General features: G+C 41.5%; 1 protein-coding gene across 7 annotated transcripts in view; it reads left to right on the forward strand.

Annotated features, from left to right (window-relative positions):
* The window catches only part of LOC124237137 (amyloid beta precursor protein binding family B member 2), a 368,014-nt gene that overhangs the window by 171,953 nt on the left and 170,475 nt on the right, over positions 1-25,586 (forward strand). For all 7 annotated transcript variants that reach the window (XM_046656484.1, XM_046656486.1, XM_046656479.1 and 4 more), the window contains one exon: positions 6,563-7,378. In XM_046656484.1, the coding sequence (XP_046512440.1) occupies positions 6,563-7,378 (816 nt within the window). The remainder of the gene's footprint in view (positions 1-6,562; positions 7,379-25,586) is intronic.

The raw sequence follows: 25,586 nt of genomic DNA on the forward strand, positions 1-25,586 counted from the left end.
TCTTCTATTCATTGTTACTGATGATGCAGATGGTAAATATGAGGAAATGAGCAAGAGAGAAAGGCCCAGAATTGGGTGGAGGGGTCCTATGAGTGACAGGAGCACGTGTGTGGTGTGCGCCAGCACCTTTGCTGGGCCTCCAGTGCTGTTCAGACCACAGCATGGAAAATCCTGATAGGATTACAGGTGATGAGAAATCCTATTTGGCAGTGAAGTACTACACCATTCTGCTCTGGGTGGCAAAATGTATGTCTTTGACTTTTAAATAGTCTTCTTTAGGGCATTATGGCAGAATTGAGCCAGAATTTTCTTGAGCTGAGACTGAGGAGCAAAATAAATTGGTCTAGACAGTATATTAAGGGATTTTATTTTAAACTGTTCAGATGCTACATGGGATAAAAGCTGAGATAACTGACCACTGATTACCCTTTCCCTTTCTGATCTCATTAGCATTTTCAAAGAAAGGAAAGTGAATTTCCTGTTGACTTAACTATTTAGGCAGTAAAGGTGATCTCCTTTCAGTCTTTAATAAGAAACTCAATAATTCTACCTAGACTTTTATGTAAACATTTCTTGAGATGTTAATGAAATGCTTGTGTTTTTCATTTTATTAAGTGATTTATTCCACAAACGTTTATTGAGTACCTACGGTGTGCTAGGCTGCTGTGCTGGTTGCTGGAGGCCACAATCTAGTGGAAAACCCCAGCAGGTTAAAAGCAAAGCAAAGTGAATGATGCTATAATAGGGATGTGTTTATGAAGGTTTGGGAATGTAGAAGGAGCTCTGGAGTCTGCCTGGAGGGGCAAGAGAAGGCTTCACAAATAGGTGACCTCTACCTTGAATCTTGAAGGAGAAGTAGAAATTTGCCAGACAGGAGGAAAGGATTGCTGAGAATATGTACAAGGACAAGGAACATGGAATGCTTGATCAGAGTATTCCAAGTGCCTCTGAAACAGTTAACTCAGATACCTATCATCTTCTTCTTCCAAACCTCTCACTTCCTTATTCCACTGGTTTCCAGTCTCAGGCACATGTTGAAATCACCTAGAGAACATTTTACGACCCTGCCTGGGCCCGGTCCCAGAATAATTGATTTCAGAAGCTTTGGGGGTATCTTGAGGGGTGGGGCCTAGGCTTCTGCTTTTTAAAACTCCCCAAGCGATGCGTGCAGCTGCGTTGAGAACATTTCCTTGTTCCTGTCACACCTGTTCCCTGACCTGGCAGAGACCTCCGATCCCTTGGCTTGTTCCTTTTCTTCCAGCTCTTCACCCTCCTCCGGACCCCATTCCCTGCCCTCCCCAGGCCAGATCCCAGAGTGCATTCCTCATCTGTTCACGTCCCCTCCCCTGACACCTTAATCACATCCCAAACTGGGACTATTTCTTTTCTCCCATTTGGTAGGTTGCCTTTTCATTTTGTTGTTGGTCTCCTTTGCTATGTAAAAGCTCTTTGGTTTGATGTAATCCCACTTGTTTGTTTTTGCTTTTATTGCCTTTGCTTTTGGTGTCAAATCCAAAAAACCATTGTTAAGACCTGTGGCAAGGAGCTCACGCCCTATGTTTTCTTCTAGGAGTTTTATGGTTTCAGGTCTTAAGTCAAGTGTTTAATCCATTTTGAGTTAATTTTTTGTGTGTGGTGTGAGGTAGTGGTCCAGTTTCATCGTTTTGTGTGTGGCTGTCCCGTTTTCCCCAGAACCATTTATTGAAGAGACTGTCCTTTCCCCATTATGTATTCTTGGCTCCTTTGTCGTAAATTAATTGAGTTTATGTTTGTGGGTTTATTTCTGGGCTCTCTATTCTGTTCCATTGATGTGCGAGTCTATTTTTTATTCCATGAAACTTCAAATTAAAAAAAAAGTCACTAACTCTGTGTTTCTCCCCTGTGACTCTTTCTAAACTTTGTCCGTCTCCTCGTGTTCCCCTAAGTGCTTCCCTTAAGGGGAAGACTGTATTTTCATAGAGAACACTGAGACTCTCAGTTTTGCTTTTCCTTGGTTTTGTGTCACTGCAGTGACAGAGGCGCCTGCCCCATCCTTAGTCCCTCTCCTTGCTTCTCTCGTGAAGAAGTTTCTTTAGTCTTGGGCAAGGCTGGCTCTTCCATATCTGCTGTGGTCCCTCCCGCCCTCTCAGCACCTGGATTTGGCCTTATTGGTCTTTCCCTCTTAAATGTTTCTGCTTTCCCCCTCTCTCCTGGCTTCTGCTTTTCCAGCATATATCCAGTAGAACATGGCTAAGACTCTCATCTTTAAAAAGCAAAAATTCCTTCCCGTTATCCTTCCCAGCTCCTCCTCCAGCTCCTCTTCTCTCTCTCCTGGCTTTGTTCATAGTGAAGCTCCTCAAAGGTCACTCTGCCTACCTTTGCCATTCTCCTGAAGCTGACATGACAGAAGTCACCAATATTCTCCCAATCACATGCTTCACCAGGCTCTTTTCAGTCCGCACCTCTAAATCCAGGTGGCTGAGGGAGACCTCATCTTCATGCCCTGGTTAAGAGATGAATGACCAGAGCTGGAACTATGGCAGTGAGAGAGAAAGACTTTCCCTCCATACCTAAGTTTCCATGCCTACCTTTCCTTGCCCTGCTGTCTTGACTGGACTATTGCAGTAGCCTCTCAGCTGGTCTCCATGCTTGGGTTTTGCTTCCCTTTGGTGAATGGGAGAGTCAGGCTCTAACACCAGACAGACAGGGGGAGCATGAAGTGGGGCCAGCCAGCCTCTTCGGTTACAGAGACACCATCTATCCACCTCATTCCACTCTTTGCCTGACAACCCCTGATGTTTTAACTGCCTAAGTTAGATAGCTTCTTTAATGTCTTTTCATCATAGTCATCTCCTTCTTGGAGAATATGCTGGAGGAAAGATGCTCTCTTCCCCCAACACATGAATGAATACAACACCCACTCACACCCACACTTCAGCCTCTGATTCATTCTTCATGCTGCTGTTGAAGTACTTGATCTTCTTCTCTGTCTCAGGGTCAAGTCCAAACTCTTGGAGCATGTCTTGTGGGGCTCTCTACCCCATCCCTCCCTCTGTAACACCTCTCCCTTCATGTCTTGATTTGCTCAGACTCCCCAGATGGTAATCTTACCTTCAGACCATCTCCATCCTGAGGTGGGGAGACCACTTGCTCCTTTGCCCCACTCCCACCCTGGTTGATTTCTATCACCTTATTATTATGTGTTTGTCTTCCACAAGGCTGAAAGCACTTAGCAGATGGGACCCTGTGTGTCTTGATTTCCCTGTTCCCAGCACAGGGCTTGACAAGAAGAAAGTGCTTAATAAACAGTGGCCTGAGAGATGGTGGTCAGAGACAAAAGCGTGTGGGGAAGGAGGGAGCCGTGAGATAATAATAATCCCTAACACGTGTTGAGCTCTTCCTGTATGCCAGCCGTTAGGTTAAATGCTTGGCAGTCATCTCTTGTAGGCCTCAACAAAGCTCAGTGAGGAGTTGATACTATTATTATCCCCATTTACAGCAAAGAAATGGGGAGTTTAAGTAAGTTGTCTGTTTTGTCAAGGAGTTTGGACTTATTCTTTGGCTTTTTGACTCCAAAGAAAACAGCTAAATATTAGAAAGTTTAAAGAGATGTGATAAGATTTTCTTTTCTTTGAAAAAGAAACATAAACCTCCTTCCCCTTAAACTTGAGGAATGTGGGGGGTTTTTCCTCATAATTAAACTCTTCTAGACCCAACTTCTTTATCCCTTCTTGTTAGTCTGTTTACTCTCTGTGTGTCTCTGCAAAGACCATTTCTGTCACGCAGGCCAAATAGGCTGGTTAATTTGGGGCCCTGGGGGGCAGCTCTCTGCTCTGTCACTTGGATAAAAAGGAGTGAGGGTTGCGCACATTGAGTGTTGTGGACTATGCTAAACTCTCTGCGGCCGCTTTTCATTTTAATCCTCACAACAACCAGGAACTATTATTGTCCCCATTTTTCAGACAAGGAAGGGGAAGTTCTGGTGTCCTAGATCCCTTAGCAATAAGTAGCATGGAGGGGCTTGAGCCTTCTCCGTGATTCTGAGGTGTGTGCTCTCCTCCTCATGGGCACTGCCTCCCATTTTGGGGGCCTCCTTCCTGCAGCCTTGGTCTTTCTAGGAATTTGCTAACTGCTACCTACTTCATTTTGAGCCCAAGTGACTGCCTAACCGATGTATTAGCTCCTAGAGACAACTACATACTTCATAGGATTAACCTGGCTGCCTTCATTCTAGGTCTGAACCTTTCATTTTGCTTCCAGATGATACCATCATTTAATATCTAAGACGCACTCAAACTGTGTTCAGGCTTTGATCTATAAAATCAGTGTATAAAGAGCTGTTTTGGTTAGGATGGTCCTATCGTTCTAACTTAACTCTCCCACACCTCCTGTGACGATTTCTAGCCAGCAGGAGAGTTACAGAGGGCATCGGGAGGGCAATGGGATCCAAAAGGCTGATGAAAACATGGCTAAAAGTTTCCATCCGTCACATCCAGGATATAAAAGCTACTTAAATATTACATCACCTAGAAATTTTGATGGTATTCTTTCTGAAAATGTTATGGTTATAAACAAAGAAAATAAAAATTTCTCCCTAATAATGTTGTTAGAATATAGTACCTAGCATCATAAAATAGCCTAATAGAAATTTTTTGCCATGCTTTTTAAAAAGCCAGCAGAGGGGCTGGCCCTGTGGTTGAGCAGTTAAGCTCTCGCGCTCTGCTTCAGTGTCCCAGGGTTTCGCTGGTTCGAATCCTGGGCGCAGACATGGCACCACTCATCAGGCCATGCTGAGGCGGTGTCCCACATGCCACAGCTAGAAGGACCCACAACTAAAAATGCACAACTATGTACCAGGGGACTTTGGGGGGAAAAAGGAGAAATAAAATCTTTAAAAAGCCAGCAGATTTCCACCTTTCTCATAATAATGTCACTCGAAATACTCAAGAGTCTAAATATCATTTTCTCTTGTGTGTCTGTGTTATGGCGGTGTGTCTCAGGGAACACTTCAGGTGGGTTCGAGGTGGGCCCTTCTCATATCAAATGCTACTCTTGAGTGAGGTTATAAATTGAAACTTATGTTTGCCATAGAAAGATAGTAATGGCCAGAACAGTGGAAACATTTTTAAAAAATTTAGTCATCAGAGTATTGTTTAAAAGGGAGAAAGGCACTGGATTCTCTATTCCTATAAAATGAATTCCAAGTGTTGAGGTGGGGTGCTGGGTAAGCAGGAATCCTTATAAATAATCATTCTAAGGAATGGGGCCCCAGGTCTAAGCGCTTGGGTTACGGCACTTAACTGTCTCTCTGGGCCATGTGGTCATTCTGTGATAAATATGGACACTGCCTAGAGTGTACAGATGTTGCTTAGCTTCCCGGAAGCACCCAGACTCTAGGATGAGTGGGTGACTCTTTTCTAAAATAGCCCATCCTGAGTATTTGATTCTAGAAAGAGATACCTCTAAGCTCCCAGAGGGAAAGGCTTGCCCTCCTCTGCTGTGGAGGGCCCTGTTTTGCCTGGGGGAGGAAGAGGGAGTTGTCACAATACAATTTTAGGAATGTTAGGAGCTGTGCTTTGGTTCAACTCCTGCTGGTGTAGCACTCACAGAGCTCTGTGGAGGGCAAAGGATCAGATAAGAAAGAAGTCATTCCTCATAGACTGACAAATGTGAAACCTTAGGAATTCTTGCTGATGAGTTTTATTGCCTTCTAGTCTGAGAAGCCTTTTTTTCTTCCTAGCAAGACACATGGAATAAATCACTGAAGGTGCGGACAATATTTGAGATAAATGTTACTGTCAGATAGTTTCCCAGGAGCTCTGCGAGAGCACGTGGTGACTGCAGACAGCTGAGTCTGTGTTTTAATTCAGTGGAATATGCTCAGATCCCTTTGGGGGCTCTAACACGTCTGTCACCAAAGGCTCAACGCTACAGTACTAGTAATGGTTTTGTGTGTGTGTGTATGTTCTCGAGCAGTTGAGCCATCTCTCCAAAATTTCTGTTTGCCATGAACACTGAGCCCAGGTCAAAAATGTTCACGAAGATGTTAGCAAACTCTAACGGAGGTTTGATTTTTCCAGGCATTCAGAACACAATTTCTAAACATAGTTGAAAAAAATTACCCTGGACCTATGGGGCATCACTGAACAGTGACCTTTTAGGTTAATTAAGAAGGCTGGAGCCCCAGAGGATTTTTGAGCACCTTTTTTGTTGCCTGAGGGAACTACAGAGTAGAAATGTGGTGTAAATGTTTAGAAAGGGGATGATTTTCAAGGGTGTGATAAATGAAGACCAGCTACCAGAAGAAAATGCTTTTATATGTATGCAAAGGAGAGATATTTTTATTCTAAGTAAAATTTGGACTGTCAGACCACTTAGCTTTTCTGTAAATTGGCTTTTGTGTCTCCGCATTAAGTCTTTTATTTGCTCCTATTTAATACGTGAGCAAACTGAAAATAAAGAGGAAGAGGAGTCAATTCTGCAAGAACATATGCAACAGAAACAATACTGCTTTCCATTTTCTGTATGCTAAGTAGTTTCATCATGGCAGGCATCTAACGACCAGTTTTGTTTTTTTTTCCAGCTGACTCAGGTGTAGACACTTTGCCAGTGTTTATGGCCAGCAGCGGACCCACAGACGTCGCGAATCGGAACAGCCCGGCCACACCACCAAATACCCTTAATCTCCGTTCCTCCCACAATGAACTGTTGAATGCCGAAATAAAACACACAGAAACCAAGAACAGCACGCCCCCCAAATGCAGGAAAAAATATGCACTAACTAATATCCAGGCAGCAATGGGCCTGTCGGATCCAGCGGCCCAGCCCCTGCTGGGAAATGGCTCTGCCAACATCAAGCTGGTGAAAAATGGGGAGAACCAGCTCCGGAAGGCTGCAGAACAAGGGCAGCAGGACCCCAACAAAAATGTCAGTCCCACTGCAGTCATCAACATAACTTCTGAGAAGTTAGAGGGTAAAGAGCCCCACCCGCAGGACTCCTCGGGCTGTGAAATTTTACCCTCCCCACCCAGGAGAACCAAGAGCTTCCTAGATTACTATGCAGACCTGGAAACCTCAACCAGAGAACTAGAGCAGAACTTAGGCAACCAGCATAGGGTTGTGGAAGAGAAGTCCCAGCCAGGCCAGGGCCAGGCCTCCACCATCATTGGGAATGGCGATTTGCTGCTGCAGAAACCAAGCAAACCCCAGTTCAGTCCTGAAGATGGCCATATAGCCACAGTGTCATCCAGCCCGGAGACCAAGAAGGATCATCCTAAAACAGGGGCCAAAACTGATTGCGCGCTACACCGGATCCAGAACCTGGCACCAAGCGATGAGGAGTCCAGCTGGACGACACTGTCCCAAGACAGCGCCTCACCCAGCTCCCCAGACGAAACAGGTACCCCTGCGAAAAGTGTAGCTGAAGGTGGCACTTTCTTTGGTGTTTTTAATTATTGATGGACTAAATCTCTAGACTGGCCAAAAAAATCCATTTTCAGCCAGAGAAGAACGTGAGCCTCTTGAGGTAAAATTGGGCAATTTGCGTAGAAAATATTGTTAGTTCCTCTCCGATATTTTAGGTTAGTTTCATTTTGGTTCATACATCAGTTGTTTGTTCTGGTAAGCGTTCTTGTAAAAGAAATAGTTCCCTGGTGTTAAGTACAGTAAAAGATTATCTATTTAGAAATTATACTGCCAGTGAACTATTTCTAGATACTATCTAGAAATATTTAGTTTTGTTAAGTAAAGTAATAGAAGAAATACAGTTTCGGTGGGGCAGGATATAACCCGATTAAGAGAACCAACTATTTTAAAGTTCTCAGAAGAATTTATTTATGCTCAAGCTAATGAAAAGTTAAAAGTTCAAAAAGTTCAAAGTCTATTCATTAAAGACATTTCCTTTTTGACCTTTACTGCAGAAGATGTTATTAGCGTGGTTTAAGTGATATTTGAAAGTGAGAAAGTGGTGTTTCTGTTAAAATATATTCAGAAGTTTAGGATTTTAACTAGTCTAATTGAGACCACTCTTTCTTGACTTTTGTCTGTATTCATAACGTCTTTGGATTCGTCAGAGGAGTCAAAATTGTGACAGAAATGAACAGGATCCTAAAAATCAGCTGCTTTTAACCTCATCTTCTCATAGTCCCTATTATACTGACCATAAGATTAAATGATGTGGAGAACTTGTGGATGTGGATTCAATGTAACCTCATACTCACAAAGGCTTATTTCTTTAGCGTAACCCTGCAGCTACCCTAGTGGGTCCCAGGGCTCTGTTAACGGGATACGGATATAACAAAACAGATAGAACCACCAGCGAGGGAAATAGCATTTTTCTAACCTATAAGGGAGAGAAATTATAAGGCCTACACATAAGGAAATGAGAGGGAGAAAGTTCAGATATTAACTTGTCTATAAAAAAAGAAAAACAAGTGTTTTTGAAGTGCCCTTTAAAATTGCAGTTTTTTAAGTGATAGATTTCATCAGCCTGCTGTGGCTGGATATGGCAGTAGGAAGGCTGAGATGAGTCCATTTCATCTTATAAATGTCTGGACCCACACATTATTAAAATCATCATTATGTTTAGCAATGTCACTGCGTTCACAACTCTACATTACTTTTTACCCGTTTACAGAATTCATATCCTGTAGCTGATGGACACTGTCGTCTGCTAGTGTTTGAATCTACATAAAGGACTCCTTGAGTACCTCTCATCCAGGCTTTGCCTCCTGTTTTCAGTGCCCTCACCTAGGGCCTTGCTGTCTTCCCCTGGTCGTGGCCGCCTTTCTGCTGCTCTTCCAGGCACGATGCTTTCTGTGTAGTTATATTTTAAATTTTACTGAAAGGTATTAAATGAACAGTAAAATCTCCCTTGTTCCTTGCTCTAGCCTCTTTTCCCAATGAGGGCCACTGCGTTTGGTTTTTTTTCCAAATTATTTCCTTGCATAAAAAATTTTAGGCATACACCCACATTTGTAATAAATTTTAAATTTTATGATAATGATATATATTTTTTAATTATTTTTTTATTTTTTAAAATATTTTATTTTTCCTTTTTCTCCCCAAAGGCCCCTGGTGTATAGTTGTGTATTTTTAGTTGTGTGTCCTTCTAGTTGTGGCATGTGGGATGCCACCTCAGCACGGCCTGATGAGCGGTGCCATGTCCGTGCCCAGGATTCGGACTGGTGAAACCTTGGGCCACCGAAGTGGAGCACACAGACTTAACCACTTGGCCACGGGGCTGGCCCCAGATAATGATATAGTTTAAGAATTCTTGGGGCCGGCCGGGTGGCGCAGCAGTTAAGTTCGCACGTTCCACTTCAGTGTCCTGGGGTTCACCGGTTCGGATCTCGGGTGCAAACATGGCACTGCTTGTCAAGCCATTGCTGTGGCAGGCATCGCACATATAAAGTAGAGGAAGATGGGCATGGACATTAGCTCAGGGCCAGTCTTCCTCAGCAAAAAGAGGAGGATTGGCAGCAGATGTTAGCTCAGGGCTAATCTTCCTCAAAAAAAAGAAAAAAAAGAATTCTTTTTAGAGATGTATACTAATATTCCAATATATATAATAGTATAATATAGATAACATAACATAATAAAACTAATATAAATAATACTGTGTTGGGGATTTTCTCCAAAATAACTGGGGAGGGGATAAAAAACAGAAACAAAATTGCCCATAAGTTGGTCATTATTAAAGGTGAGTATATGAGGGTTCATTATTCTGTTCTCTCTAATTTTGTATGTTTAAAATTTTCCCCAGTAAAAAGTTAAAATAGGGAAAAATTACTCACATTATGTTTTTTTATGAATGCTTTGCTTTTTCCACTTAAGTATATATTTTATAGAGCAGTCCATATCAGGATGTACCATTTTTCGGCCTCGGGCTTTTTAAGTGTTAGGCAGGCTGCTCCACAGATTCAAGCTCCATGATTTATTTAGCCATTCCCTCGCTGCTGAGTATTTAGGTTATCTCTGTCCATAGCCTCTTTGCTTATTGTGTGCTTGTGTCAGTAAGGGCCTGTGGAGAGCGTGAAGTTCAAGGTGAAAATGTGCACTCCACTCCATCCACTGCGACCCTCTCCAGGAATCCTTTCCAGGTCCTCTCTGTTCACCACTCATTTGCTGGCATCACTTTCTTTTGGATTTTTCTACAGAACCCATTACAGGGCTTGGCACGTGATGGGAACTGGATTAGTTGCCTGACATGTTGAGGGGATATGTTGCTTTTTCTCTCTTAAAGTTGACTTTTCTTTTTTAAAGATTTTATTTTTCCTTTTTCTCCCCAAAGCCCCCCGGTACATAGTTGTATATTTTTAGTTGTGGATTCTTCTAGTTGTTGCATGTGGGATGCCACCTCAGCATGGCCTGATGAGCAGCACCATGTCCATGCCCAGGATCCAAACTGGTGAAACGTTGGGCCACTGCAGCAGAGCATGCGAACTTGGCCATGGGGCTGGCCCCTTAATGTTGATTGTGAAGACCTCTGAATTTTAAAGTAAGGATGACAATATGGTGACGGCCCTTAATGGGTCTCTAAGAATAGATGTTTTGATCAAATATGCTTGAAAGAGTGTGTTAGCTATGACCCTAAAGCAGTGAGGTTGAGTTTTTCAAAAACATACTGGAAGCCAAACCTTTGCTATCTTCACATGGTCACTTTGGGATCTCTGTACCTGTTTCAGCATGCTGCAGTGTCTCAAAATATTAATATTAATAATATTTGGGAATTCTTTTAGAGTTTCCTCACAGCCAGTTGTGAACTCCTATTGAAAAGAAGCCACTTTACTTCATGATGATACATCAGGTAGTTTCAAGTAGTGACCACTGCATAAATTAGTAAAATAAAATAAGCGATTATTCAGTATTGATATTTCTTTTGATTTCATCTTTCTGATGAAACATACTGAGAGTTTTTACAGTGATCACAATCAGTTTAAATGGAATATTGTATGTTTCACTTCTAGTGGTAAGATCAGTGTTTATTATGTATGTGTTATATAGTGTACACATGTTTGTATCATAAACATGAATCCTATTGAAAGAAAAGAAAAAATAAGAGCAAATATTTTGTAAGATACTAGTCTGCAGTGCCATAGTACATATATAAAAAGTGTATATATTTGCTTATTTACTGTGTTAACTAAATACTCATCACAGTGGTGGGTGTTTTATGACTAAATCATGATACAATTATCTTTGCGTTGTAGACTGTGCTTTGGGGAGCCTAGAAAAATAGGACAGACTCATTTCTACCTTAGGGGCATCCTTTCCAAGTTAGAATGCTATTTATAAGATAAAATGCATTGCCTAACCCAGAGATTGACTACTTCCTATTTCCATTTCTTTCTGAATGGCCCCCTCCAGCGTGTTAGTAACTTTTTTTGCACAATCAATCATGTATACGATATGTTCCTCCTGTGGAGTCTGTCCTTTGAGAACACAAAAGCCTATCAGAAAAAAGAAGAGCATCTGTGAAATTACTAAGTTTCTCAGGAGTTTAGAAAAGTTAAAATGAGTGTCTTGACCCCAATTCAAAAAGAAAGAGTTGCATCATTTTGGCACTTGGAAGTGAACTTTTAATCTAGTTAGGGTTTTCCCAGAGATACAGTTCCCTCAGTGGCCCCAGGGACGCAGAATGGCTCAGATGAATACAAGTTGATCAGATTGTGTGTGGTCTCTCTGTTAATCTCTCCGTGTTTTAGGTCTGCTTCATGGAAACTTTAGAAGGACATGACGTTTTGATGCCATCTGGGTACAGCTTTCAGTACCTTGTTGGCACCAACGTGTAGCTTACGTTTAATGTGGAGTTTACTAAAAATGAAGATACAGAGTATGAAACGAGTGGATCTTGTGGAATAGCTATTTCAAAATTAGGTTCATTACTAACGTGTACAAAGGCAGGATATGCACAGAGAAAACCAAATCCAGATGATGTGGCAATGGGCCTGATGCTTCATTAACTTATCATTGAGAGTGAGTCCACTTCCTGAGTTCAAATCCCAGCTCTGTTACATGGAGGCAGTTTACATAGCCTCTCCTCTGTAAAATGGGAGTGATAGTAGGGTTTTGGCATACACCTATTGTGAGGATTAAGTCAGAGCATCTTTGAAGAGCTCTTGGAACAGTGTCTGGCATATAGCAAGAGCTTAATATTATTATTTATTGATTATTATTAGTAGTAATCATCATATCACTTATTATTGCTTATTGCTTATTCTTATTAGTGATCATCATTATCAGTACAGCAGTACCATATAAAAGTTGACTTTTCTCTTAATTATGAATTACCTGTATTTTGAACTCTGATTTTAGTAAGGACTTTCTATACCCTAAGGGCAGGGATTGATTTGTCTTCATCTCTGTGTTGTCACTGCCTGAAATATAGCAAGTAAACTTAGTAAATAGTAATGATTAATTGAATAAAAATGGAGGCCATTTGTATATCCCAGAATGGCCCTGATGTATTGAGTAGATCATTTGATGTTATATCTTTATCAATGTCTGCTTTTGATATTGGGTTTATTTTATAACTTAATTGATGATGTTGCCTCATAAAAGGTGAGGCTGAATAACCAGTTATTGGAGAAGGCGCAGTGAAATTCTGTGTGCCTACCGTGTGTCAGGTCTTGTTTATGATACTTTCTGCCACTCAGGTGGCCATACTGGAACTTGAACCGAGGTCTTTGGACACAGCGTCCAGTGGTTTCCTACCTTACCATAGTCTTGGGTTATGGGAATGTGGCCCCAGAGGCTGCACTTCAACTGGGTGTGTGTGGTAGTTACCTTGAGAACCTGGAAAATGGAAAATTAGATTTCAGAGGACCTTTCCATTCCTATTGAGCAATTGAGATTTAGTTCAAACATCATCTCCTCTGTGAAACCTTTTGAGACCCTCTGAGCTGTTGAAAGTCTTTTCTCTTTCCCCCCAAAGAAATGTTTCCAGGTCCCTGTCTTCATGTTCCTCTCAGTGGTTTGTAACCTTCTCAGCAGTTTCCATTTAGACTTAGGGCTCCATGAAGGCAGGAGCCAAGTCTTCATTATGTGTGGGTGTGACCCTCTCCACACAGTACGTTAATGGTATCTGTTTGCTGGTTGGATAGATGGAGCTGGACCACAAACTTGTGCTCTCTGAGGTTTGCTACATCAGTTCACCGATAGAAATAGAAAAAGTAGGCGTAACTTGTGTAAAATAATTGTTTAGAGCACCTGGATAGGATGATTCTTATTTATATCCTAGGCTACCACAAACATTCTTTGTATTGACTCTATAGGTCTCTAAGTCCAGAAAGGCAATGCCAAGGAAAAGGGCTGTTTTGGTTTCAGTTGCCTTCACACTTTGCCTTACATTGCAGGCTGATCCCTGTTGCTCTAGAGTTTGAATCCTTTCTTGTCTTAAATTGATTGGTTTCCAGTCATCAGGCAAGCAAAGTGGAATTCTTTTTCAAGCTGGCTAGTTGGTGAGGGTGAAAGCCAAGTCACAAACCTAATTATGTCAACACAATTGGCAGCACTTCTCATTTCTGATCTTCGCTAGCTTAGAAGTATTAGAGCTTTGGACAAGTTTGTATTATTAACACTTTTTAAAACTTCTAAATGTTTATTTTATGTCAAATGGTTTTTGGTAATTTTAACCATAAATGATTTTTAAGTTGCTTTTAAAAAGCTCCCATCCCTTAAAAACAAAAATGCTAGGGGCCCGCCTGGTGGCATAGTGGTTAAGTTTGGTGCGTTCCGCTTCAAGGAAGATTGGCATAGTTGTTAGCTCAGGGTTCATCTTCCTCAAGCAAAAAGAGGAAGATTGGCAACAGATGTTAGCTGAGGGCCAATCTTCTTCACACACATGCAAAAAAATTCTAGCATATAGGCAAGGCTCGGTTTTCAGTTAGTTTGCCTGCTGAATTAATTTTAATCTTTTAAGCACCCTTTAGTGATTCACTATCCTTCCTGTCTTGTCCTCTCAGCTGAGAGTTCCCTGATGTGACAGGAGGAATTCAAGAAGACAGATGTGAGATGTTTCCAAAATAGCTCGGACACACTGTGTTCTAGGGTGGACGGTGTGATTTCTAAATTAGCTTTTAGCACCTGGGGGGGTAAGATGTATAAAAATATTTCTCATCTCACCCCATGAACTTAAGGAAGAAAATGATTTTGCTTAATTCAGTATTTTTAGAAAGTTCTAGACAAAAAAAATATATCCAGTTGAATTTTCAAGATGGTTTTCTTTGCCTCCCGTTATAAAGTATTATATTAAGTAGTTCAGGGAACAAGAGGGTGAATCCAATGAAATGACTGGCTGCCAAAGTCTGACAGTCTGGTAATGAGCGCAAGACAGTAGATGTTCAACATGGAAGCAGGAAGGAGCTGTGAGAGGCTGGAGTACTGGGGGGTAGAGGGTGCTCAGAGGAAGAAGAAATTTCACTTGGTTGAGGTGGGGAAGTTCAGGCACTTGAAGTTATCTGTGCTGGAGACTGAATAGACTTTCAATGGATGGAGATCTGGGGAGATCATTGCCCCTGAAAGCTGTTGAAAAGTAAGGAATCTCTTTCTTTTCTTTTTTATTAATCCCTGAAGAAGTTTAATCAATGATTTCTTCCCTACTCTTCTCTCTGGTTTACTGGCATATTGAAAGCAAAAATTTTAGTTCCCAGTTTGGCGAGATGTTTAGCTTCAGAGAAGAGGGTGGTGTGGAAGAGAGTGGCTGCCTAGGAAGCGACTGGAGGGAGTCCTTTAGTAGCCTTGCATCAAGTCTTTCAGAAGTGCTGGTGATCCCTTGTGCCCTTGGAGGAGGGCATGTAGCCACTGAGATTGTGACTCAGTGGGATCATAGAGACAAAAATATAACCGGCCACTTGTGGAAATTTTCTGGCCAAATTTCATCATGAACTATCTGCCCGGATTCATTATCCTCATAAAAGAGCCTTAAGTTAATAAATACATAGAGAGATTTATGGTTTTAAAAGTCAAGAGGCTACAGAAACATCCACATAGTCAGCAAGCTTGAACTTATCTACATCTAGGGGGATTTGAAATGGATCTGGAACTTTACCATGATTGCGCTGAGCAGTGTTATCCATGTGAGTTAACAGCAGTCCAAGAGTGTGTGAATTTATTCATCATGCTGTTGTTCATTAGTTCATCCATTCATCCTTTAATTTGTTAATTCACATATACATAGACATGCCAATCCTTTTTTTAACAGTCTATTCTGTGTACTGTGCTGGGTGCCTGAGACATAAATAAATTAGAACCAGTCTGTGACCTCAGAGAGCTCACATTCAGTTTCCTGTCTTCATGGATAAAGCCCCACTGTATGCAGAGTGCTTTCTCAAATGTGTCCCTGTGTTCTTTGTCCCTTTCTGCACATGCCATGCCTGAGTAAGTTTGAAAAGATAAAGCCCACCCCAGATAATGGGCAGCCTAAGTTTCCAAGCAAAGAAGTGGGTAAGATGTCTAGATGTTTTATTATTTTCTCAGGGCTACTGCAACAAGTTACCACACACTTGGTGACTTAAAACAACAAATTTATTCTCTCAGTTCTAGAGGCTAGAAGTCCAGAATCAGGGTGTCACCAGTGTCATGCTCCCTCTGAAGGCTCCTTCCTTGGCTCTTCCAAGCTTCCAGTGGTTATTGGCGATGCCTAGCATTCCTTGGCTTGTAGCTGCATCACTGCAGTCTGTGTCTGCAATCTGTGGCCTTCTTATAAGGACAGCAGTCATGGGACTTAGAACCTGCCCCACCTAATCCAGTATGACCTCACTTTAACTGTTTGTATCTGCAAAGACCCTATTTCCAAATAAGGTCACATTCTAGGGTTCTGAATGTACACGAATTGGGGAGAATAGTATTCAACCCAGTAAAGATGTCTTCAATAGATAAGTCCTTAATATATGCAACACAGAGGAGATGTAAGAGGATATTTGCAAGAATATTATATTCAATTTTTTCAAGAAGGAAAACTAACACTTGCAGGTATTTGAGAATTGGTAAGTGAATCGAATATGCTGCAAGGGACCTCAAGATACTTTGGGGTTGCTGTTGTCCAAATTCTTTATTGTAGAGGTGTGGACCTGATACTGGGGAATCTGAAACCATAAACCCAACTGAGATTGGGAATAAGTGTGGAAAAGGCAGAAAACCATGATAAAGATAGAGTAAATCTTCACATTTAGTGGGATGGTTCCGCCCTGCAGAGTGGGATAGTTCAGGGCACTTGGCATATGGAGATGGAGACCAAAGCTGAAGAACAGACAGACAGGGTTATCAGTAATAGCAATGGTTTTTTTTACCTCTCTTTGAGAGACATTCCTTGCCAAACATACAGGATTTTCTCATGAGCTATGCCAAATATAAAAGAAAAAGATATGACTCTAACCTGAGGGCAATGCAAAGGCAATATGATGCCAAGAAAGCATCAGAGATCACAAATGGATGGTTCTGGGGAGTGTACAGACAACCCACAGGCAGGTTTTGTACAGTAGACCATGTTTTAGAAAACTTTGAATTTGATACCAATGCTTAGAAATTGGGAGCTTTTACATAAAAATATGAGTCATTTCTCTTGTAAATCCAGAAATCTCACAACACTGGGCTCAAATGCCACAGAGGCAACAGTCAGTGGAAGCCCTTTAGGTGGGTCCTGTCCTCTGCTGCTCAAGGCATTGGGCTTATGGACCCCTGCTCACAAGTGTCAATGGAGCCAGCTGTCGTATACACATGGAACTATTATGGTGGAAAGAGCTAGGCTAATGTTGGTCTTGCCTGTTACAGCTGCACACAAGTGTAATGCCGTAGTAGCAACATCCTTGGATCTGCAAACTTCTTTTAATCATAGTCCTCCTAGTCTCAGTCCCATGCCTTCTGGTAGAATTATAGAGTGTGACATGAACTGTTAAGCAAAGCATGCTTGAAATTTCCAAAGACATCTTTAGATGACTTCTCAGAGTTCTCCATCTGTTAATCTGGTTAGAAGAGGGAAAACATTAGCTTTTCAAAAGCTAGGATGTGGGTGGTTCATAAATTTTTTGCCTTGAGTCTGACTCAGTTAATATACCCCATTTGCTTTCATAAATGTGAGGGGTAGTTACCAATTACCTTTATAATTTATATATTGATTTTCTCTGTTAGACCCCTTGGATGCAAAATAGTGAAATAAAAGCTTCATATTTGAACAGATTTGACTGGAAAAATGGAATTATTTGACTATTAGAAAATCGTATGTAGTCAGCATTCCATGTGGAATGGTCGGAAAGTGAGAGAACGGGATGACCTCAACTCCAGAACTTTCGTGTTGCTACCTAAAAGGGGAGATGATATTTATTGTATGTGAGCTTTTAGTTTTTTCTTTTTGTTTTGTTTTCTATAGATTTACCCTTGAATATGATTGAATTTAATCCTCACAAGTATTCTTCCTTAGTATCATTAGCGATATTGTTAGTTGATTATTTTTCTCCCTCAGTGTTATTTGAAGAAGTCTTCCTGTAGAACTGAATTAGCACATCTGGGATATTATTAAGGTAGACCTGCATCCTTTAAATGGCTTGTTTGGGAAGCTGGTCTTGGTCTGTTGTTTGTTTGTTACCAGGACACTTTTTCTTATATAAATGGTAGTATATATGAAGGTTATACAAGGTATACAAGATGGCTGGCCCATGAAAGCCTGTTTAATCCCTAATAGACATATAGAGCAATATTAATAGAACCATAGAACCTTTCCTCAGAATGTTCTAGAAGAAAATGTAGTCACAGTTCTACGTGGAGTTGTCAGAAAGTGAGAGAACAGAGATGACCCTACTCCAAACCGTTGGGAAGGGGCTGATGGGAGGTGTAGCAAGAGAAGTCCAAGGGTTGGAGGTGGCGAGATACCTGGTGATGGAAGCTTCTAATGACATTTCTCAGTAATGGTCTAACTGTTCAGTTTCTACTTTGCTTTTCTGTGTCTGCTCCAGGGATATGTCCTGTGGGGGACCTTTAACCAATGTTTCCTTTCATCCCTTCCTCACCATCGACACGGGAGACTTTCCATGACCTCTTGCTCTTAATTTCTTTCTCCAGAATAAGCATCAGCTTCTTTCAGGATTTCCAAGTGTCGTTCACCTTTTAGTTGATATCTTGTCCCTGTGTCTCCTGATTATTTTTTCTCTATGGGACTATGGAACAAGAGCCCCAAGTCAGAGAATGGACTCCATATGTAATATATCAGAGAGAAACACTTTCACCCCAGGTCCATTGTATCGTTAGTGGAGTTAAGGGTTATTGGATTGGTAAAATCTAGACTGTTTGTTTTTAGGATACTTTTAGCAAGGATGATAGGTTAACCGTAATCCACTCACATACTTTCAATCGATGAATGTCTGCTGAGTTCCTAATATGTTCAAGGAACTGAGCTAGTGCTCTGGGTGATTCCTAGGTTGAAGCATAATCTTTCCTTCAAGGAACTCACAGGGGGCTGGCCCGATGGCTCAGTGGTTAAGTTCGCATGCTCTGGTTCGGTGGCCCAGGGTCCGCCCGTGTGGATCTACACCCTGCTTATCAAGCCATGCTGTGGCAGGGCTCCCACATATAAAATAGAGGAAGGTGGGCATAGATGTTAGCTCATGGCTAATCTTCCTCAAAAAAAAAGAAAAAGGAACTCACAGGCTCCTTCCTCAAGATTCTGTTAAGCCTCTTCAACCCCCTTATGGCATTTACCACATGCTGACTCATCCCAGCTCCACCACTTTCCTAACCTCTGAGCCCCAAGTTTCTTATCTCTAAAGTGGGAACAATAATGGTACCCACCTTATAAGATTGTTACATAAAGCCCTTGACTGGATGACTGGTCCACAGAAAGCGTTCTTTGAAATCTTGGCTGTCATTATAATCATTGTCTTATCTTTGCTGTGAAATGGAAAGCTTCTTCGGGATGTAGGCTTTTCTGCATTTGTGTTGTTTTTTTAATTCCCAGAAATGAGTCCATACAGTGTACTCATGTTTGAATGGATGATTAGCATAACAAGTAAATTGTATTATTTATACTAGCAGTACAACAAATTAAAGGTAATAGTTTACCTCCAAGAAGTTCACAGTGATTAGGGAGATGCATAAATCCTCTGCTTCTCAAATGATAATGTGCAGGAGAATCTCCTGGGGATCTATCTTGTGGAGATGCAGATTCTGATTCAGTAGGTCTCGGCTGAGATTCTGCATTAAAAAATTTAAAAAAAAAAGTTAATTGTGGAGATTCAATATTTTTAACAAGCTCCCTTAGGTGATGTTGATATTTCTGGTGCGCAACCACAGTTTGAATAGTGACACTGGACTGCAAGCTGTAGGAGAAAGGGGTCTAGTCAGTTTTGTTCACTGCTAGATCCTCAGCACATAGAATAAGCAGTGGCTAGGACATGCTCGTGTTAAAAAAATAATGCGAGGGGCCGGCACGGTGGCACAGCAGTTAAGTGCGCATGTTCCGCTTCAGCAGCCTGGGGTTCACTGGTTCGGATCCCAGATGCAGACATGGCAGCGCTTGGCAAGCCATGCTGTGGCAGGCATCCCACATATAAAGTAGAGGAAGATGGGCATGGACATTAGCTCAGGGCCAGTCTTCCTCAGCAAAAAGAGGAGGATTGGCAGCAGATGTTAGCTCAGGGCTAATCTTCCTCAAAAAAATAAAAAAATAAAATAATGTGGAATGAATACATTTATCTCCAAACAATAGGTAGTGATTGCAGGTAGATTTTTTTCCAAGTGTGTAGAACGGATGTTCCAGATAAGTAAGGCATTTCATGCGATTCAAGAAGAGGATAGAATTGAAAGATGGCGTTTAGAGATGTAAAGTAGTGGGTACACAGAAAGAAGCTGGAAGAAAGGAAAAGAAGAGATTGCTCTAAGGCAGTATTCGCAAATGTTTTGGTCTTGGGGACCCCCTTACGCTGTCAAAAAAAGTTATTCATTTAAAAAAGAATAAGAACTCTAATGTTAACAAAGAATATATTTTATGAAAACCATTTTTTTCAAAGCTAGCAATTTACTGAGAGAAGTCATATTATTTTGTATGTTACATCTCTATTGTATGGTTTCATTGAAGGCAGCCAGATTCTTTTATCTGCTTCTACCTTTAGTGTGTCTCTCTACTTTGTTTTTAAAGATTTTATTTTTCCTTTTTCTCCCCAAAGCCCCCTGGTACGTAGTTTTGTATTTTTAGTTGTGGGTTCTTCTAGTTGTGGCACGTGGGACGCTGTCTCAGCATGGCTTGATGAGCGGTGCCACTTCTGCGCCCAGGACTCGAACTGGTGAAACCCCGGGCCGCAGAAGTGGAGCACGCAAACTTAACCACTCAGCCAGGGGGCTGGCCCCTCATTACTTTGTTTTGATTGAAGTAGATGAAGAAAATCTGGCCAGTCTCATACAGATATGTAGATGGAACAAAGAGGAATATTTTAATAGCCTTTTCGGGTAATTGTGGATATTCTTTTTTGATGTTACACCAAAACTTGATGGTTTCTTAAAGGTTAGTTACAATGTGGAATCTGAAACCACAATAGTAAACTTTTTTGTACTCTGTTATATTAAAATCCATTGGTCTGTCAGGCATTTTAAATGGATGTTTTACCCATACGTAATTTTGTAACATCATGCATTGGTGAATTGCAAAATATTGGTTCAGTGAGTTATGGAGATCTTCCAAATGTTGACACATTTCCTTATACAATATGAAAACATTACGTTCATTAATCTCACCACCCATCTCTTCAGAAAAGTCATGAATTATTGGGAAGCTGTCAAGCCCACAGTGGTGGATACAGGTTTTCTGAAATTCTAATTTTTGCTCAGAAGCTCTCATTTTATCCTTGGCGACAAATGCTGTCAGTTGTTTTCCTTGAAATGACAGGCTCACCTCATTCATTTTTGAGAAAGTATCTGCCTAGTACCTAAATTTGAATAATGGTAGTTTGTCTGTCAGTCATTATTTCAAGTAAAAAGAGTGTTTGTTGCATGTGGTTTTCCTTGAAACAATGCTCCTCCCTCCATAGGCAGCAGAAGTGCCTTATGCCTACTTACATTAAAAGTGTATGCTTAAAGGTTGAGATTTAATAAAATTAATCATTTTAACTTCTTCAACAAGGCTATTCTTGAGTGAAACTGGCATTGTTTTTAGGAGGATTATGTAGCGTTGGGGAATACAGTAATTGCAGTATAATTTATGCCATTGTCTTGCTTCATGCTGAGATGCCAGCAATTTTATCCATTATTTTTTGCGCCTCATCAGTTAAATGTCAACACAGTAAAAAGACTGTAAATAACATCTTAATATTATGAAAATAATTTTGACCTCAGTGTCCTCCTGAAATCCCCTTTGGGAACTCTTGCTCTAGGTGTGAGGACAATTTGATTGGAGAGGAGAGTCCATGAAGGCTAATTTGGGATGTCAGATAGGCAGGTGGAGGCCAGATTGGAGAATGCTAATGTGTAATTGTGAACTTGCTTTTGTTAGTGAAAAATGACTGATGGTGATGGGAAAAGGAGTGCCATTTGTAAGGTGGAGTTTGAGGAAGGTACGTCTGACCTTGGTGGCTGGAATACGTTGGAGGGACAAAGGAGACAGGCAGTGGTGAGGGTTCCACAGTAACCTGTTTGAGATGATGAGGACTAGAGGAGACTAGTAGCTTTTAAAGTAGAACTGAAATGGAAGAAAGGAAGAATGTCTAGGATTTAGTGATTGATTGGATATGGATGGTGAGGGAGAGAGTAGAATCAAAGATGTCAGATTTTCAGTTCAAAGACTAAGAAAATGCTAGTTTTCAGAAATAGTGAAGTTGGGAGGAAGAGCTAGTTTTTGGAGAAAGATGATGTTTTTGATTTTAGTTGTGTAAGTTTGAGACAATTGGGAACAGCCAGGGGGTAATGTCATAAGGTTAGAGCTGTGGCTCTTTGAGAGAAGTCAGGGAGATTCAGATCTTTGTTACTTAGACACCAAATTCTTCTACTGTGTTTGGGACTTTCATATGCTCTCTCTCTCTCTTTTTTGTTTGGTGAGGAAGATTGGCCCTTAGCTAACATCTGTTGCCAATCTTCCTCTTTTTACTTGAGGAAGATTGTCTCTGAGCTAACATCTGTGCCAGTCTTCCTCTATTTTGTATATGGGACACCATCACAGCATGGTTTGATGAGCGGTGTGTAGGTCTGCACCTGGGATCCGACCCTGTGAACCCCAGGCCGCTGAAACAGAGTGCGTAGACTTAACCGCTACACCACCAGGCCAGCCCCTCATATGTTCTTTTGGTGTTGTTTTAAGCATACTTAGATTTAGAAAAGTGACAGGATAAGGATGGGGTGGGAATATGGGTGACTTAACCAGGTTGAGTAGTATTAGGGCACTGCCCAAAAAACCAATGAAATAGTATAATGGTTTGAACCAGTCTGTTCTTTTTCCCCATTTGATTTAGCCATATTTCTAGAATAATGGCTAGATATGTCAATCACCAATTATTGAGCTATTAAATACAAGGATGACATGTTCTATTTCTCTTATTTTTTCTCCTCTATAATAAAATGAAGGGGCCGCATGTAGAAAGATAACCATATTTTTCCACTCACAAGTTGACATTGAGGGTCTCTGCCAGATAAGACACCCGACACACTTTACCAAGTGGCATTTGTGACCGTGGCCTGTGGTCTAGCTGACAGGCTCCAAAACTAGGCTTTAAAAGCAGATCCATCTCTTCGGGATGGACTTATTAATCAAGTTCTTGAGACTGAAATATTACAGCCAAAATAGCTTATTAATTTATGATAAGAACGATCACTCTCCCAGGTATTGGATTTCTTGATGTTACAGAGTCAGTGCATACTCTTAGTGCTTGTATATTATTTCCCAAATCATTATCACATGGCCTCATTTGCCCTAAATTGCATGACTAGGCATTCTCTCCCTCTAGACAACCACACGGGAAACCCAGACATAAGCGAAAGGTTGTTTGGGGAACATGGTTTTAGCCAAAGGGGGGTCAGAGGAATCAAATGTTTAACTAGCATCAGCTGGGAAGCCTGATGCATTCTGTACTGCTTCCCCTTGGGGTGATGCTACCAGGGACCTAGAATCCTTGAAGTGCATTGGCTAAGATTCCCTCTTCTCTGCAATTTGAATCTATGATCTGCTTTTTCTAAGCCACCTAAGCTGACACAGTCTTTCCTAAGATATAGTAGTATTTTCTACTGAGTTAAAGATAAGTTATTCTTACCACTATGATCTGTATTTTACCTACACAGAACACTTCTGACACCAAATGTGTGGATTTACCACACCAACCAATTCTCTGCAGACACTAACAGGGCATCCTACAATTTAATTCACTTCTGACATTAGCTACCCAGCGTGAGTGCACACCCCATGGGTTCAGGGCTCAGTCCCATAAGACTGCCCCGTACTTCAGATGCCAGTCACAAGGAGTGGGTCCCCCAGGTTACCCACAGTTCTGTCCAACTTGGCTACAAATCAGGAGTTCCCAGGACCCTCTCGTGAGAATGATAACTTGCTATAATGACTCACGGAATCAGGGGAAACACTTTACGTACATTTGCCAGTTTATTATAAAGGAGAATATGAAGGATACAAATGAACAGCCAGGTGAAGAGGTGTATAGGGCAAGGTCTGAAACATTCCTGAGTACAATAGTTTCTGTCTCTGTGGAGTTGGGGTGTGCCACCCTCTTGGCTCGTGGATTTGTTCACCAACCAGGAAACTCCAAACTCCTTCGTTTAGGGTTTTTATGGAGGTCCCATTACATAGACAGACGTGATTGATTAAATCATTGTCCATTGGTGATTGACTCAATCTATTGACTCAGTTTACTCAATGTCATCTCTGGAGGATGAGACTGAAAATTCCAACCCTCTGATTTCCTTCTCCTCTGCCAACCAGCCCACATCCAGAAGCTATCTAGGGTCCCATCTGGAGTCATCTGATTAATGGAAAGTCAGGTGTGGTTTGTGGATCTTATTATGAATAACAAAGGATGCTCTCTAACCCATATCACTCAGGAAATCACAAGAGTTTTAGGAGCTCTCCAAGAACCAAACGAAGACCAAATACAGTCATGCACTGCATAGTGATGTTTCGATCAACCCCGGACTGCATATACAATGGTGGTCCCATAAGATTAGTACCATGTAACCTAGATGTGTAGTAGGCTGTACCATCTGGGTTTGTGTAAGTACACTCTATGACGTTCACACAAAGACAAAATAGCCTAGTGACGCATTTCTCAGAGCGTATCCCATCATTAAGTGATGCATGACTGTATATATTTATTACCTCACAATATCACTCACACTATGTTTGGGAGCCATCTTGTCTCATTCCATTTCTTGGCTTTGATCCATTGGCTGATTCAACTGTTATAGACAACTCCAAAAACAATCCTATTTCCTTCATTGTCAAGTCTTGGAGGAAGTCTCATTGCAGCCCTTAAGTCACTGTTTCCTCCAGGTTTGGCCTGTGGTCTACCTGCATCAGAATCTCCTAGGCATGCCTTACAGTGTAGGTGCCTGGGCCCCACCTGTGCCTTACAGAATCAGACTTAGGAGGTGGGTCTCAGGAACCTGCATTTTAGCTAGCGTTTCAGAGGATCCTTTAAACACCAAGCTTGAGAAGCACAGCTCCAGTGCTGACACAGGATCTGCTTTAGTGCTTTCAGTTTAAAGTTCTGTGTTCCTGTTAGAGTTGACACTGACCTGGCCAAAATTTAACAAGAATTGCAATCCTAATGAAAAACATGCATAAGACGTTCATTTCCTTTAGGGCAAGAACAGTTCTTAATTGCTGTATGCTCCAGAAATTAAACCACTAGAGATCTTTTCTCTGGTTCTTAACCCTAAAATGGAACCTGTTACATAAGCTTTGATGCAGCATGAAGATTGAATATTTAAAATCCCAGCTCTGACATTGCTACATGGATGACTGTGGCCAAGTCACTTAACATCATGCATTTCCCTCTCTGTAAAATGGGGTTAATAGTAGCAGCTGCCTCACCAGGTGGTGGTGAGGATTAAATGATGTAAGGCGTGTGGAGGACTTAGCACTGTGCTGGGAATACAGTGAGGGCTCAGTGAAAATTTGGTTTTACAAATATTCCCATATGGAAAAATTAACTCTTCAACTAAAGGAAAGGCACAGAAAGAGACAAAAGAGGGACCATGATTGTGTACACAAACAGAAAATACTTTCAGATAAGCAGCAGAAGAGACTAGAATGTGCAGACAAGGCGACAGTTCTTAATAGAGTGGAGACCTTGCGAATGGAAGACTGGCCTGCTTTCCATCAAGCCATGTAGAGTTTGGTTTGTAGGTCGTTGCCCGTGAGGATCAGTCTTAATTGAAAGGGTGGGGAAGAGGGGTGTCCTGTGGGTGGTACAGTCCCCTGGGTCTGGATGAGGTCTGGCTTCTGCTCTTGACACTCCTACTCACTAGGTGACTTGCCTCATGCCAGAGTGACTTGCAGAAGGTCCCAGCATTTCTATCCAGCCACCCCACGCTCCCCATTGAACAATTTTGCAAGTGTCAGTTTGCCGCCTTCCTCACTATTTATTTATGAGGCATCCAAGAACAGTGCCCAGGAGATATCTAAAATG

The sequence above is a fragment of the Equus quagga genome, chromosome 3 (genome assembly GCF_021613505.1).
Source record: "Equus quagga isolate Etosha38 chromosome 3, UCLA_HA_Equagga_1.0, whole genome shotgun sequence".
Lineage (NCBI taxonomy): Eukaryota > Metazoa > Chordata > Mammalia > Perissodactyla > Equidae > Equus > Equus quagga.